This window comes from Aulonocara sp. 'chitande type north' Nkhata Bay, linkage group LG18 (assembly GCF_057382095.1).
Source record: "Aulonocara sp. 'chitande type north' Nkhata Bay isolate Kocher_YH1m ecotype deep benthic linkage group LG18, A_spYH_male_GT1.1, whole genome shotgun sequence".
Lineage (NCBI taxonomy): Eukaryota > Metazoa > Chordata > Actinopteri > Cichliformes > Cichlidae > Aulonocara > Aulonocara sp. 'chitande type north' Nkhata Bay.
Window position 1 is genome coordinate 28967513 of NC_141361.1, and position 14423 is coordinate 28981935.

General features: G+C 41.6%; 2 protein-coding genes across 3 annotated transcripts; both read left to right on the plus strand.

Annotated features, from left to right (window-relative positions):
• Positions 1-1357: 1357 nt before the first annotated feature.
• Positions 1358-8109, plus strand: LOC147308896 (caspase-8-like). Its single transcript, XM_086271243.1, has 7 exons — positions 1358-1630; positions 6078-6233; positions 6359-6702; positions 6803-6819; positions 6945-7047; positions 7130-7673; positions 7762-8109. Exons 3-7 carry the CDS (start codon positions 6366-6368, stop codon positions 7898-7900), a joined length of 1140 nt encoding a protein of 379 aa, XP_086127369.1. The 5' UTR covers positions 1358-1630; positions 6078-6233; positions 6359-6365; the 3' UTR covers positions 7901-8109.
• A 2660-nt stretch (positions 8110-10769) lies between these two features.
• On the plus strand, positions 10770-14318 carry LOC147308897 (ciliogenesis-associated TTC17-interacting protein-like). Of its 2 annotated transcripts, none has more exons than XM_086271245.1 (9): positions 10770-11197; positions 11344-11526; positions 11616-11671; positions 11783-11869; positions 12106-12273; positions 12362-12486; positions 13561-13637; positions 13732-13799; positions 13900-14318. In XM_086271245.1, the coding sequence occupies exons 1-9, from the start codon at positions 11080-11082 to the stop codon at positions 14086-14088; spliced, it is 1071 nt and encodes a 356-aa protein (XP_086127371.1). In that variant the 5' UTR covers positions 10770-11079; the 3' UTR covers positions 14089-14318. The 2 variants fall into 2 exon arrangements, with proteins under 2 accessions (XP_086127371.1, XP_086127370.1); XM_086271244.1 differs by having other exon boundaries at positions 10773-11197; positions 13729-13799.
• The last annotated feature ends 105 nt before the right edge of the window (positions 14319-14423 follow it).

A 14423-nucleotide genomic window follows, 5' to 3' on the forward strand; every position in this document is an offset into this window, starting at 1 on the left:
CCCACTCAAGAGAGCTGTGTTCATAGCTTCTGTTTAATGGCAGCTCTGACTGATATCGGGCTGCTGTTTGTTCTATTCAATTCAATTTTATTTATATAGCACCAAATCACAACATCAGTCCCCTCAAGGCGCTTTATATTGTAAGGTTGACCCTACAATGATACATTCAGAGAAAAACCCAACAATCATATGACTAGGGGTGGGTTTTGATAATCAATTTATCGATTAAAATCGATTCTGGCTTGGATAACGTGATATCGATTCATTAAAATCCTGAATCGATTTTTTAATATAAATTAATTTTGCCCGAAATGCCAGAATCTCAGGTTAATCCACACAAAAGCTAAAACAGTAAATGAGAGCAGGTACACGGATTCTGCACAAAGACGTAAACACAAAGCGGATCAGAATCAGTGACAGCACGGACACGGTCGGGGCTGAAAGCCGACACCTCGCTGATTCTGATGTTTCGGCGGGTCGCGCTTTATGTTTAAGCCCCTTTTGCGTTGATTCTAAAGCTGTTAGTTTTATCTCTCTCCAAACAATATTGACCGAACCAGCAGCAAAAGAAGATCCAAACTACGCTTCACATAAACATCGTCATGCATTCCCTCTGACTTTTGCTGTTTTGCTTCCACCACGATAAAAATCACACTTCATGCACAGCTCTTTCTCTCTCTCGCGCTCTCTGTATAGAACAGTTTCCCAGCTAAAAATCTTTTTTCTGCATTATTCGCTTGCTTGTTATGCACAAGTCTACTGTTGTTTTTCCCTTTTACTTAGAAAACCTAATTTCTGTCGTTCAATAGGCTACTGAACAAATTTAAACTTTTTAAAATTATACAAAATGCAAAACACTTAGCTGTGTCTCTAATAAAACCTCTGTAACTTCAGAGGTAATGTTCATATGTTGATTAATGGTTTTCTTTCGTTTTTGATGTACTGCAGAATATTTTTATAAAATCCCGGACAGGAAAATCACCTTCATGTTTTTCTGTGTTTTATCTTCAGCTACTTTGACACAAAGGTATCTGCTGTGATGCTCACACCTTTGAAAAAGTCTTGCGAGTGTTGAATCGAATCGAATCGTGGATCGAATCGATTCGGGACCTTGTGAATCGGAATCAAATCATTCTAGAAATCAGTGAGGATACCCAGCCCTACATGACCCCCTATGAGCAAGCACTTTGGCCACAGTTTGAAGCGAAAAACTCCCTTTTAACAGGAAGAAACTTCCAGCAGAACCAGGCTCAGGGAGGGGCGGCAGGCACGTGCAGAGGGGGGGGCTAGAGGGGCTTGAGCACCCGCCCCTTTCCTGATGGGTGCCCAAAGTGCCCTTTTGTTGAGGCAATTTTTTTTTTTTTTTTTTTTTTTATGTGTGTGTGCGTGCGGAGTCCTGTCTGTGCCCCTCAACAATAATATTTAACTATTAATCACAGTTTTGCTAAATAAAAGGATCTGGCTTGCATCAGTCACATGATCACATTTAACCAATGATCGCCCTTGACGGCAGAACGCGCTGGTTACGAGCCGGGAACGAGCTCACAAAGAGCACGCGCATTTTTAGCGGTCCGGAGCTGTAGGAGAAACACAAGTTAACTCAGAGACACAGACTGATGCGACAAAACCAGTAAGTAGGTGTACAGCGTAAACTGTAGTGTATAGCACCCAGGAGTATTAGCTTATTACGTACACGTTGGTAAGCTGTCTTGTGGCAACTGACTAACTGAAACAAACGAGCGTGTTGTGTGTGCAACAGCGCGACAAACATTACCTGTCCTTTTATTAACTGCACAAGTAGTGCTGGTCATAGCTGCTGGCTACCTGTGTAAGGCTTTCATGGGTCTGTAGCTCTGTCACCGTTTTAGGGAACATATTTAGTTTTAAAGTATTTAGAAACATATTTAGTTTTAAAGTAAGTTTCCGGGCTTTTCCTGCCTTTCTGGAGGGATTATATTTCACTAAAAAACGGTCTAATATGCATGTCCACATAATAATTATTATAATATATTAAAAAACACAAGCTGTATTTTAAAGAACATACATTAAGAAGCAGATTATATTAGATTTATATTTTAAATAAGACAAAATTTGGATTTTACAGCAGTAAAATGATTGTATCTCTACAGTTTAAAAAAGTAATAAGCTTTGCCCCTGCACAGAGTGGATAGTGAAACAAATGGAATCATCATAAATACATTATTTCATATTTATTACTTCCCCCTCCTCATTGCTTTATTATTGTAGCTCTAGTAATAAATAATAATGTAAGGATTCTGGATCAGCACCATGATGCCCATAGTACAGTATTCTGAAGAAGGTCTAAAATGTCCCTGTGTGTGCATGTGTGTGTTTTATTTAGATGGAGTTTAAAAAAAAATATTACTCATGATATAACATTGTCCAGACATGCCTGGTAAGGACATGAGGAGGAAACAGTAGGAGCTGTGTGAGGCTACTAAAGGCAGTGCTATAACATTTTTCTGTCATCATTTTATTATAGATTAAGTGCAGGAGTTGTTAGGTGTGGATAATTAGATTATAGTTTATTGCAATAGCAAGTTGTGCCTTGTTCTCACATAGCAAGTGGAGAGTGATATATGAAATGATGGGATGGAAGAAGAGAAGCAAAGAGTGATTCACAGGCAGAGCCTAAATTATTTCTCACAGTTTTTTGTTGCCTTATGGTTCCAAGCGCTGTCACCAATCTTTGCATTTTGTTATTATCTCATGACACTTGTTTAATCAGCTACCATCTCTCCTATGGACTTTTTAATTCAATTCAATTCAATTCAATTTTATTTATATAGCGCCAAATCACAACAAAAGTCGCCTCAAGGCGCTTCATAGATACAGAGAAAAACCCAACAATCATATGACCCCCTATGAGCAAGCACTTTGGCGACAGTGGGAAGGAAAAACTCCCTTTTAACAGGAAGAAACCTCCGGCAGAACCAGGCTCAGGGAGGGGCGGCCATCTGCTGCGACCGGTTGGGGTGAGAGAAGGAAGACAGGATAAAGACATGCTGTGGAAGAGAGACAGAGGTTAATAACAGATATGATTCAATGCAGAGAGGTCTATTAATACATAGTGAGTGAGAAAGGTGACTGGAAAGGAAAAACTCAATGCATCATGGGAATCCCCCGGCAGCCTACATCTATTGCAGCATAACAAAGGGAGGATTCAGGGTCACCTGGTCCAGCCCTAACTATATGCTTTAGAAAAAAGGAAAGTTTTAAGCCTAATCTTAAAAGTAGAGATAGTGTCTGTCTCCCGAATCCAAACTGGAAGCTGGTTCCACAGAAGAGGGGCCTGAAAACTGAAGGCTCTCCCTCCCATTCTACTTTTAAATACTCTAGGAACAACAAGTAGGCCTGCAGAGCGAGAGCGGAGTGCTCTAATAGGGTGATATGGTACTACAAGGTCATTAAGATAAGATGGGGCCTGATTATTTAAGACCTTGTATGTGAGGAGCAGGATTTTGAATTCAATTCTGGATTTAACAGGAAGCCAATGAAGGGAAGCCAAAACAGGAGAAATATGCTCTCTCTTTCTAGTCCCTGTCAGGACTCTTGCTGCAGCATTTTGGATTAGCTGAAGGCTTTTCAGTGAGTTTTTTGGACATCCTGATAATAATGAATTACAGTAGTCCAGCCTGGAAGTAATAAATGCATGAACTAGTTTTTCAGCGTCACTCTGAGACAGGATATTTCTAATTTTAGAGATGTTGCGCAAATGGAAGAAAGCAGTCTTACATATTTGTTTAATATGTGCGTTGAAGGACATGTCCTGGTCAAAAATGACTCCAAGGTTCCTCACCGCGTTACTGGAGGCCAAGGTAATGCCATCCAGAGTAAGAATCTGATTAGATACCATATTTCTAAGATTTTCAGGGCCGAGTACAATAACCTCAGTTTTATCTGAATTAAGAAGCAGAAAGTTAGCGGCCATCCAGGTCTTTATGTCTTTAAGACATTCCTGCAGTTTAACTAATTGGTGTGTGTTATCTGGCTTCATGGACAGATAGAGCTGGGTGTCATCTGCATAGCAGTGAAAATGTATGCTATGTCTTCTAATGATACTGCCTAAGGGAAGCATGTATAATGTAAACAGAATTGGTCCTAGCACTGAACCCTGTGGAACTCCATAATTAACCTCAGTGTGTGAAGAGGACTCTCCATTTACATGCACGAATTGGAGTCTATTAGATAGATATGATACAAACCACTGCAGCGCAGTACTTGTAATACCTACAGCATGTTCTAATCGCTCTAATAGGATATTATGATCAACAGTATCGAACGCTGCACTGAGGTCTAGCAGGACAAGCACAGAGATGAGTCCACTGTCAGAGGCCATAAGAAGATCATTTGTAACCTTCACTAAAGCTGTTTCTGTGCTGTGCTGAGCTCTGAAACCTGACTGAAACTCTTCAAATAAACCATTCCTCTGCAGATGATCTGTTAGCTGTTTGACAACTACTCTTTCAAGGATTTTTGATATGAAAGGAAGGTTGGAGATTGGCCTATAATTAGCTAAGACTGCTGGGTCTAGAGATGGCTTTTTGAGTAAAGGTTTAACTACAGCCAGCTTGAAGGCCTGTGGTACATAGCCGATTATTAGAGATAGGTTGATCATATTTAAGATCGAAGAATTAATTAATGGCAGGACTTCTTTGAGCAGTTTTGTAGGAATGGGGTCTAAAAGACACGTTGATGGTTTGGAGGAAGTAATTATTGAAGTTAACTCAGAAAGATCAATTTGAGAAAAAGAGTCTAACTTAATATCAATGGTACTAAGAGTAGCTGTAGATAATATTACATCTGTGGGATGATTATTGGTAATTTTTTCTCTAATGATAAAAATTTTATTTGTGAAGAAGTTCATGAAGTCATTACTAGTTAACGTTAAAGGGATGGTTGGCTCAAAAGAGCTCTGACTTTTTGTCAGCCTGGCTACAGTGCTGAAGAGAAACCTAGGGTTGTTCTTATTTTCTTCAATCAGTGATGAATAGTAAGATGTTCTGGCTTTGCGGAGGGCTTTCTTATAAAGCAGCAAACTATTTCTCCAGGCTAAATGATGATCCTCTAGATTTGTGACACGCCATTTCCTCTCCAGATTACGAGTCATCTGCTTTAGGGTACGTGTTTCAGAATTATACCACGGAGTCAGGTACTTCTGATTTGAGGCCTTAGTTTTCACAGGAGCTACAGTATCCAGAGTCGTACGTAGTCTACAGTAGTCTTTTTAATGTCTACAGTCTCAGATCAACACAGCCCTGCCCTTCCCATATTAGATTCTTGATGAATGTGTGTTGTTGTTATTCAGCCTGGTTCAATGTGCCCCTTTTTAACTTTGAGCACCCGCCCCTTTAAACCTCTCTGCACGGCCCTGAGGGGCGGCCATCTGCTGCAACCAGTTGGGGTGAGGGAAGGAAGACAGGATAAAAGACATGCTGTGGAAGAGAGCTGAAGATTAATAATTCAATGCAGCGAGGTCTATTAACACACAGTGAGTGAGAAATGTGACTGAGGAAGAAATACTCAATGCATCATGGGAATCCTATATGCCTTAGCAAAAAGGAAAGATTTTTTTTTCCTTACACAATTCCACTTGTTTTGTGACATAAAATAACTAACCTCCATCCTCAGATATCAGTGTGTGGGAATGGGGCAATGGGAGTGGAACACCTGAGCCTGAGGCAGCAGGTTGGCAGATATGTGGTTTGTTTTCCACATATACAAAGGGTCTGCCTTCACCAAATAAATTATCATGGTAACTACAATGCGCTCCATAAATTTATTTCTTAAAATGCAGCTTTTATGTCTTTTAATCATGATTTACAATGTACAGTTGCACATGGGCGTGCACACACACGCACACACGGATAAATTCAGTGTGAAATTCACTGTGAGATCTTTACAAAATATGTTATGTTTGTGTAATAATACTGTGCGTTTTTGCAGCAGGGTGGGGGATTTGTGGGGAATACTCTCTGCTGCGACAGGGATGCTGCAGCACAGCTTCTTCTCAGTGCTACACCAAAGGCTGTAAACCTGTTATTCCTGCTGTCCAGAAGGAGAGGGCGCTATTGTATAGCGTGTAGTCGTTATTGGAGGATCTGCGTCACTTCCGAGTCTGTTCTCAGAAGGCGGGAGAGTTTCGAGCTCAATGTTATTTGAAAGAAGGAACGAGGTTTCGTTTTCAAGGACAGCAGAAGTTCCAACTGACCGTAAGAGAATTACGTTTTATGTAATATAATGTGCAGCTATTATTACGATAGTAAGCTGTAGTAAACCACTTCCTTCTCATAGACAGTAGTTTTTAGGATCACCTCTGACTCTTTCCTTTGCGCAGATTCAGCATGTCGGCCCAAAATGCAATAAGGAGCAATAAAACAGCCATTCATGAGATTCTGTCCGGAGACCACGGGCTAATTCTCAGCAAAGTTTATGAGAATAACCTGATCACTCAGCGGGAGTACAAGAATCTTAAAAGCATCAACAGTGCAAATGTGGAGACACACGTCATTGAGCTCGTGGATACGATCATGAATAAAGGAGAAGATAAATGCAAAGACTTCCTGAACCTCCTGCAAACCGATGGCGGCATTAAAGAAACTTTCCCTCTGCTGGCGAGTTTACAGCTGAGTTGTACCCCCCTTTTATCCGAGCCTGTCCAAGTGTCTTCATGTCAGCACGGTAACACACACGTAATACAGTATAGAAACACTGTGTCTCCTGTTGTGTTTGGTTGTTTACCTCAGTTTTATTGTTCTTCCCTCACATGTTCTGCTACAAGATGGGAATATGTCACAGGTAAGATGGTGATGCAGAAACAGCCTCCTACACTTGTGACATTGCTTGAGGCAGATATGTAGATGAGATTCTGTGGTTACGCATCCTGTAGTAACACATGTAAAATCTTGGTGTCCACTCTTTAGGATGTTTATCAAATCATTAGCCGGCCCGTCGGCCTCTGCGTGATCATAAACAATAAGAACTTCAAGGATGGTTCACCGAGAAGAGGAACAGATAAAGACGCCCGTAAGTTTCAGGGGCAGATTTTTTATTCTTTCTTGTTAGTATCTGGTGCTTAAATATTTTTCTCTAATTACATTTTTTGCAGAAAGCTTGGCAGAGGTGTTCAGGTGTCTGGGCTTCAGAGTGCTGATGTGTGAAGACCTGAACAAGGATCAGATGGATCAGGCACTGACGTTTGTTGCTTCCCTGGCAGACATGTCTCAGCTGCAGAAGTTCAACTTAAAAGAGTGGGATGGCAGCAGCTTTGTTGATCCTCAGCAGGTCCTTGAGCACGGTGATGCTTTCATCTGCTCTATTCTGAGTCACGGAAAAAAGGGTGTAGTTTTGGGAACTGACAGGAACCCCCTCCCCATTAAAGAAATTACCCGAAAGTTCAGGGGGTGTGACCAGTCCGTCCTCACCGGTAAGCCCAAAGTGTTCCTGATCCAGGCCTGCCAAGGAAGTAACATACAGCATGGAGTGCAGCTGATGGAGACTGATGATGATACTTCACCATTGACCATCCCTGAGGAAGCTGATGTTCTGGTTGCCATGGCCACTGTTGAAGATCATGCTGCACATCGACATATAGTCGATGGAAGCTGGTTCGTTCAGTCTCTTTGTGAGCAGCTGAAGGAGCGCTGTCCCAGGTAATTGTTTTAAAATCACCAAACACATGTGCACACTGACCCTGACAGTAGTAGTAACATGTTTTTGTATCTCTATAAATGCTCTTAGGGGCGAAGACATCGTCTCCATCCTCCACTACGTGAACGATGATGTAGCACATAGAGAGACCTCCTCGTTGGCCAAGCAGATGCCTGAAGTGAGATTCACCCTGAGAAAGAAACTTGTGCTGCCACCTCAGCGCACCTGAAGTCATCATGGAAATACAGCACATCTTACTGTGCAACTAGGGATGCATGATTACTTATTATGTTTCTTAAAATGTTTCCTTTATATTTTCCATCTTTCTGTCATCATTTTAAATCTTTTATTTTTCTAAATCTGAATCTCGCATTGAGGTGCTGCATTTTATACTGTAGCAGTTTTATATCAAAGAATAAATCTCAGACTGGGAACACACCTGGTGTTATTTGTGTTGGGAGGTTTTTACATGTGCTGCAGTAGAGCTTCACGGGTGCTTTTCCTAAACTGAGCCTTTACATTCTTAAACCTAGTAACATTACTTAATCAATCAAAAAGGTTACTTTTATTTCAAACAAATCTCACAACGGTCTCCTGATAGTAACAATTGTTATGTCTTTTAATTCTCTCAGAATACATCAGTTTGCTTCAGAACTGTTTGACTTGATTTCTCCCTCCACAAATCCTGAAAGTTACCATGGCTACCATATGTGGTTGAAAGAAAAATGTTCCAGCAAAACCTTTTTTCAAAAATGTTGTTTATTTTATTCTGTCCCTCATTTTGTTTTGTTTTTTTTCATGTGGATCTCTGAACTGTTAGATGAAGGGAAATACTTGATTTAAAAAAAAGGAAGGTGAAGTTCAGAGAAGAACATCCCAGTGTTTGAGTAGTCTATGCTGGAGCAAAGAGACCACAGCTGAAGCCTATTATGGTTAATAGGTATTGCGTAAGTGCTGTAGGAAACATCTGCACTGGCCTTCTATCGTCTGATCACACATTGAAGTCATCTTGTCAGTGCTGGAAAGTAACAGTCTTAAACAATCTGTCTATATGCATTGAAATTGCTATAAATAGTACTGAATATATCCAGAGTCAAGTCATGTCATAGATATTAACGTATGATATGCAGCTTATAAATGTTTGGGCTGCCTGCAGAGATGAGCATCTCCCTTTGGTTTGTGTGCTTTGACACTTTCAAGAACCTGGCTGTCTGATCACTGATCCTCCAGTCATGGTGGTTATAGACAGAGTTGCCCTGTTTTCATGTTTATTGTTAGTCTTTCAACCCAGTGTTAATAGGGTTGAAATTGAATCCATAAAGAAAGAACGGGTAGAGCCAAAAAACACCTTTGGTTACACGCTTGTCCATAAGTGACAGTGGCTTTCTTCTCAGGCTCCTCAGAAGCTGGTGTGCCCTCTGACTCTCACCTCCCTGCACTCCTCCGCCTCATCCTATATGCAAGTCTGACTGAGTGAAATCCAGAATTTAAAAGAACTCTACATCACTCAGCCCTCTGCTTCCTGAAGTGTGGACACAGATTGAAAATGTGGGAGTCTTGCTGTCCACTACAAAGGACACTGAATCAAACATTTTGTTACGTTCCCCTGAGGGGTCTAGGCGGGGAGGGGGAAGTAACAAAAGTGACCGGGTCAGAAAAAGGAGTCAAGGAGGCAAAAGGGTAAATTAAAGAGTATTAAAGTCTCAATTCATACCAAGTAAAAGAGACGGACAAGCCGCTATCACCATTTAAGAAAACAAACAAAACTTAGGTGTTGGTCAATAAAGTAAAACGTAAGCCAAAAAGAAAGAGAGCAGCTCACTAGCTGAAAACTAGTGATGGGACGTTCTGTATCGAGGCTTCGGAGCGTGTGTCGAGTAATGGAGGGGGCGTTTCCGCGAAGCGCGTATCGAGGCTTGCTTCATTTATGGGAGGAGCTGAAAATGATGACGTCCGAAGCCTCGCTGCCCGGCTGTACCACGTGACTGGTTCATGAAGCGGTTCGAACTTTGCCGCAAATAATCATTTTCCATACTGCCAGCATAAATATACACAGTATACTGCCATCACTACAATATACATGTTTTACACACTCCTTTTGTTGTTGACATTTACAGGCTGTGTGCAAAATGCCACACTCTTCAAATTCATGCCAGCTATTATTTTTACGTCCAGTAGGTGTCCTGCTAGAGCAAATGAAGCTTCATGAAGCTTCGCGTTGGGGTGAACCAATTGGATGAAAAGCTCCAGTGCTTCATGGGGCTTCATCTGCCCATCACTACTGAAAACCACCAAAAACACAGCTCACTAGCTGCAAACACAACACCCACTCAGCTCACTAGCTGTAACCACACTACTGGCACTCTGGCCCAGAGCTCACCTTTCCCTGGGCTTAAATACTTTTAATTACTGATGTGAGTCAGCTGTGTAACAGGGAAAGGTGGCACCTCAGGCAAAAGAGGTGGTGGGACACGCCCACACAGGCACCTTCAGGAGGAGGCCCTGCTAGGGCCGTAACAATTGGTTAAGTGGGATAGGTTTACTGTACATTTCTGAAGTCCTACTAAATTCAAAATAAGAATCCCCAAGAATATTGAATGAAAAAAAATCGACTTTTAGCAACAGAAACATAATATCTACAAATGTATCTATTTAGATTGTAAGCCCAACAAGGGGCAATTGTTGAAAATTAGCAGTAGCTATAAACCTGTGTGCGGCACATCAGTTTCATGTCTTGCACTTGAAATATGTTAAACTGCACTGTCCCTTTTAAATAAAAAAAATAAAATGATCAAATTTAAAAAAAAACCCACTTAAGCTCCCTTGTTGCTATAACATGTGAAATGGCCATCATTTTGAAAAGCAAGCATGTTGCCTGCTAGACTGACCCCCACAAATGTGGCCCAGGATGTCCTCCTGACAGTACAGTAGGACTGTTTTTAAGATTGTTCTGTCTAGCAGCTTTTGCAATCAGAATTATGATCTGAATTCACTATTATATATTGTATTGCATAATTGTTTGCTTGATGTAAAGATCTCAGACTTAAGTAAATTAATTCACAAAAATTATTTGCTGGTTTTTAGGAGGAATAGTAATCAGTGTTCTTTGTTTTGTTTTTTTATTAGCTTATGTACAGCGCCTCTATTTTTGTATAATTCCTTCCTCTAGATTTGGTGGTGAATAGTCAGCCTACAATTCACACATACAATGGTCTTTACGGTACTCCAGCGTCGTTGCCATGCCAACAGAGATTTGGTCGCCAGCTTCCCTTCCGTAGCAGAAAAATGCTAAGCAGGAAAAGTGTGGGATAAGACTGCTTTGCATAAAATTACCCAGACAGACTGTCTGTCGAGGCAGGCGAGTGTCCTGTGAAGTTGCTCCCACACACTTTTCAGGCTGTTTTAAAGATGGAAGCCACGCTGGGTGAACAGACTGCTGTAGGTTTTTCAGCGGGGACTGAAGGACCTGAACAGCGACAGGAGCTGGAAGCCTCTGACGAAGCTGTCACGTTCATGTCCGGCATCGGTGAGTTCGCATCCAATTTAGGCTAATATGGTCGGTAGGAAACAGCTGAGTCCAAAACTACCTGAAAAGCAAAAAACCGTGAAATCATTACAGATATTTGAATCTGTCCACTTTGGCTTTACCTTCTGTGTCCCTTCGCTTCTCAGAGCCTGCCGAGCTGCAGAAGTGTGTGTTTGCAGACTCGCTGGTGACTGTATCAGAGGGGGGGAGAGAGCTGGGGGAGTTCAGTGTGATGGTGGAGTTTGCCCGGAGAGAGCAGCCATGCATGATGCTTCATGCTCAGAGCCACGGAGCCATTGATGACTGCCCCTGTGGGACAGCAGTGACAGGTGACAGCAGGCAGAGGATGCTAGGACAAACTGATCTTTGCTGTTTCCTGTTGTTAGTATTTCTCTTCATACCCTTTACTCTGTTTAAGCCTACCTAACGACTGACCTAGAGGTGCTGGAGGAAGATCACCATGAATATGTCAAGGTGAGTCGCTGAATCCTTTCCGGGCTGTTTCTTTTTACATTGACTCAGCTCAGCAGATGCATTAAGTGGAAATATTGCACCTTTGATGTGCTTCTATACTTCTCTCCTCAGCTTGAGGGCCATAGTGTGGACAAGAGGTGTCACATGGTGCAGCGTGACGGGCTGATGGTGATCCATAAGGTTACGACTGTGGGAGAGGTCAGATAACCACTGCTTTATAGGTCAACTCACTAATATATTAATGAAACAGTACCACAGTCATTCAGAGCAACTTCCACGCTCTCTTTGCAAGAGTTAGTCCAGTATTTACAAAATCTTTACTTACTGTTGTGCATTTACTGCATGTTGTCATTTGTGTGCGCGCGCGCGCGTGTGTGTGTGTGTGTGTGTGTGTGTGTGTGTGTGTGTGTGTGTGTGTGTGTGTGTGTGTACAGGAGGTGACAGAAGAGAGCATGTCCTACCCCATGTCTGTCCTGAGAGGGCTGGTGACTGAGGGCTCTAGCTTGCTGTTGATGCGCCTGATCGCTCTGAGGAGGAAGATGCCAGAAAACATGACGTTTGTCTCCTTAGACCCAGGATTACACATAATTAACACCTCTTTTGTAAGTCTTTATGCCTGTGTAAGACATCCTGGTCCATCAGTAACTTGTTTGAGTACTGAGCTCTGATTGTGGTCTCTTTTGTGCTCAGAGAGAGCTGGATCAGAGGCAGCTAGAGGTCGGGGGTGAGCTCCTGGATGTATTTGGGGTAGAGAGGATTATTCAGTCCATGGAGGGCAGCCCCAGTACCTGGCAGTGCTACTTCCTGGATGATGGGTAAGCTTAATATATGTACCTCTCCATCATCCCACACATGTTGGACTGTGTTACTGCCTCCCTCTGTGCACCAGACAGACTGCAGCTGCCCACTGTTGAGTTTCATGTTTATATTACCTACTGCTGATAGGAGGTCACTAATGTAGACTAAACAACAAATCATTTTAATCACACAATAGCACTACTTATTGAATGCTTCCCTTAATCACAAGGGATCCATTAGTTAGGAGGTTAAAAGGAGAGGACTGTTATCAGCATGGGCAACCAGTATGAATGAACCATCAGTGATTCCCCAGTGGTTGGGTTTATTTAACTTGTAGAAAAAGGTAGTTTAAATTACACAAAAGATTGCCACACATGGACTAGCAATCTCTTAAAAAGACCAACAAGGTTAGATTTCAAGTCACTGACTTAAAGCTAAATAAGTAAATTAAGCTAACTCACCTTAGCTGCTCCCAGTCCAGAAGCAAACAGAGTGAGGTGGAAGGGAGTGCAGTCATTATATACTCTGTGCCAGGTAAGTTCAGGTATGGAACAAAGGAGCCCACCAGTGATAAGAAAACTCCGACAGTAAGTGAGGTTAAAGAGGTGTGGATGAAACAGGGAAAGGGGTAAATAAAAGAAGAATTTCTACTATTTCCCACATGTTTGATTAGGCATCCTTCCTGGTACAACCCTGCTTGTGATTTATGTCACCTCCTGGTCTTAAACTAGAGATCTTTCACATGTTAGCCAAAACTATTAACCACTGCTAATGGAGCCATTGATGCTTCTTCTTTGTGGGTCCAAACTATAACATTAGCTATAGTAGAATAGTTAATTGCTTTGTGTCCTTGACATCTTAGGAACTATTCAGTTTCTAAAAATGATCATTTTGAAGGGAAAGGTTCCCATAAAGTGTAGATATACCTACGGAATAGGACACATCTGATTTTTGTATGCGAAAGAATATTGGTGATACATGAGGACTTTCTGGTTTAACTCAAGCGGTTTCTGAATAACAAGTAAGTGCTATTATTGTTGTTATGTGTTACACTAGTGCTTTCAATTTGACTCGTTATATTCTCTGATCAGGCATCTGGTGACCAGAGTTCAGGTGGGGTCACCAGTCACCATGAGACTTCTAGAGTTGCCATCAAAGGCAGAAAAAGGTTACACACATCCCCCACACACATATTCACACATAAGCGGTATGATTCCAATGAAAGATTCAGTGATATTTGTGTATTTGTAATTTTACAGTAGATTTCAAGAAGATCCCCCTTGTGTGGGAGGAAGACATGCAGATGCGTTCTAAGTTTCTGGACAGAAAGGTAGCCGGTCATGTGCAACAGGAGATTAATACTAGACTTCCATTACTCTACTGACCATCTGAGCAGAAAATGAATGTGTGTTTATGTCTTGTTTTGGCAGGAAGAGCTTAAGGCCGACCACTCCTCATACTTGAGACAGCATCCAGAGATTCGAGCACTAATATCTGACTTCCTGCAGTTGCTGTTGTTGAGGAAACCAGACGACGTCTTTCTGTTTGCCAGAGAGTACTTCACCCCTTTTGCCTCCAATCATCCTGCAGACGCAGACCAGGAAGCCCAGTCCCTCTAGTCACATTATCACATGCTCACAAACTGTCTCTTTATAAGATTCATATATGTTTGTTCATGAGAATATTCTTCACTGACATTTAGAAAGTTATTTTGTTTTTTATTCCGAGTGACTGACTATTAGTTGTATCTGTGGACATTTGGTGGAGAGGAACACAAACGATCAAAACTCAAACGTTGTGATCTTTCCAGTAAAAGACAGATAAATAAAGTTTGGGTTTTTTTTTTTCAGTTTCAGTAGTTTGGGTTTCTTGTACACGTTTGGGCAAAGCCCTCTGCCGATAAATATGTGTTTAAGAAAAAAAAAGAAGCATGGGAGTTTTCAAAATAAAGGTT

Coding starts and splice junctions, on each gene's coding strand:
- LOC147308897 (XM_086271244.1), top strand. CDS start 11,080: ATGGAAGCCACGCTGGGTGAACAGACTGCTGTAGGTTTTTCAGCGGGG. Junction 11,672..11,782: donor ATCACCATGAATATGTCAAG/GTGAGTCGCTGA, acceptor TTCTCTCCTCAG/CTTGAGGGCCATAGTGTGGA. Junction 12,274..12,361: donor ACATAATTAACACCTCTTTT/GTAAGTCTTTAT, acceptor TTTTGTGCTCAG/AGAGAGCTGGATCAGAGGCA.
- LOC147308896 (XM_086271243.1), top strand. CDS start 6,366: ATGTCGGCCCAAAATGCAATAAGGAGCAATAAAACAGCCATTCATGAG. Junction 7,048..7,129: donor AGGAACAGATAAAGACGCCC/GTAAGTTTCAGG, acceptor CATTTTTTGCAG/AAAGCTTGGCAGAGGTGTTC. Junction 7,674..7,761: donor CTGAAGGAGCGCTGTCCCAG/GTAATTGTTTTA, acceptor AAATGCTCTTAG/GGGCGAAGACATCGTCTCCA.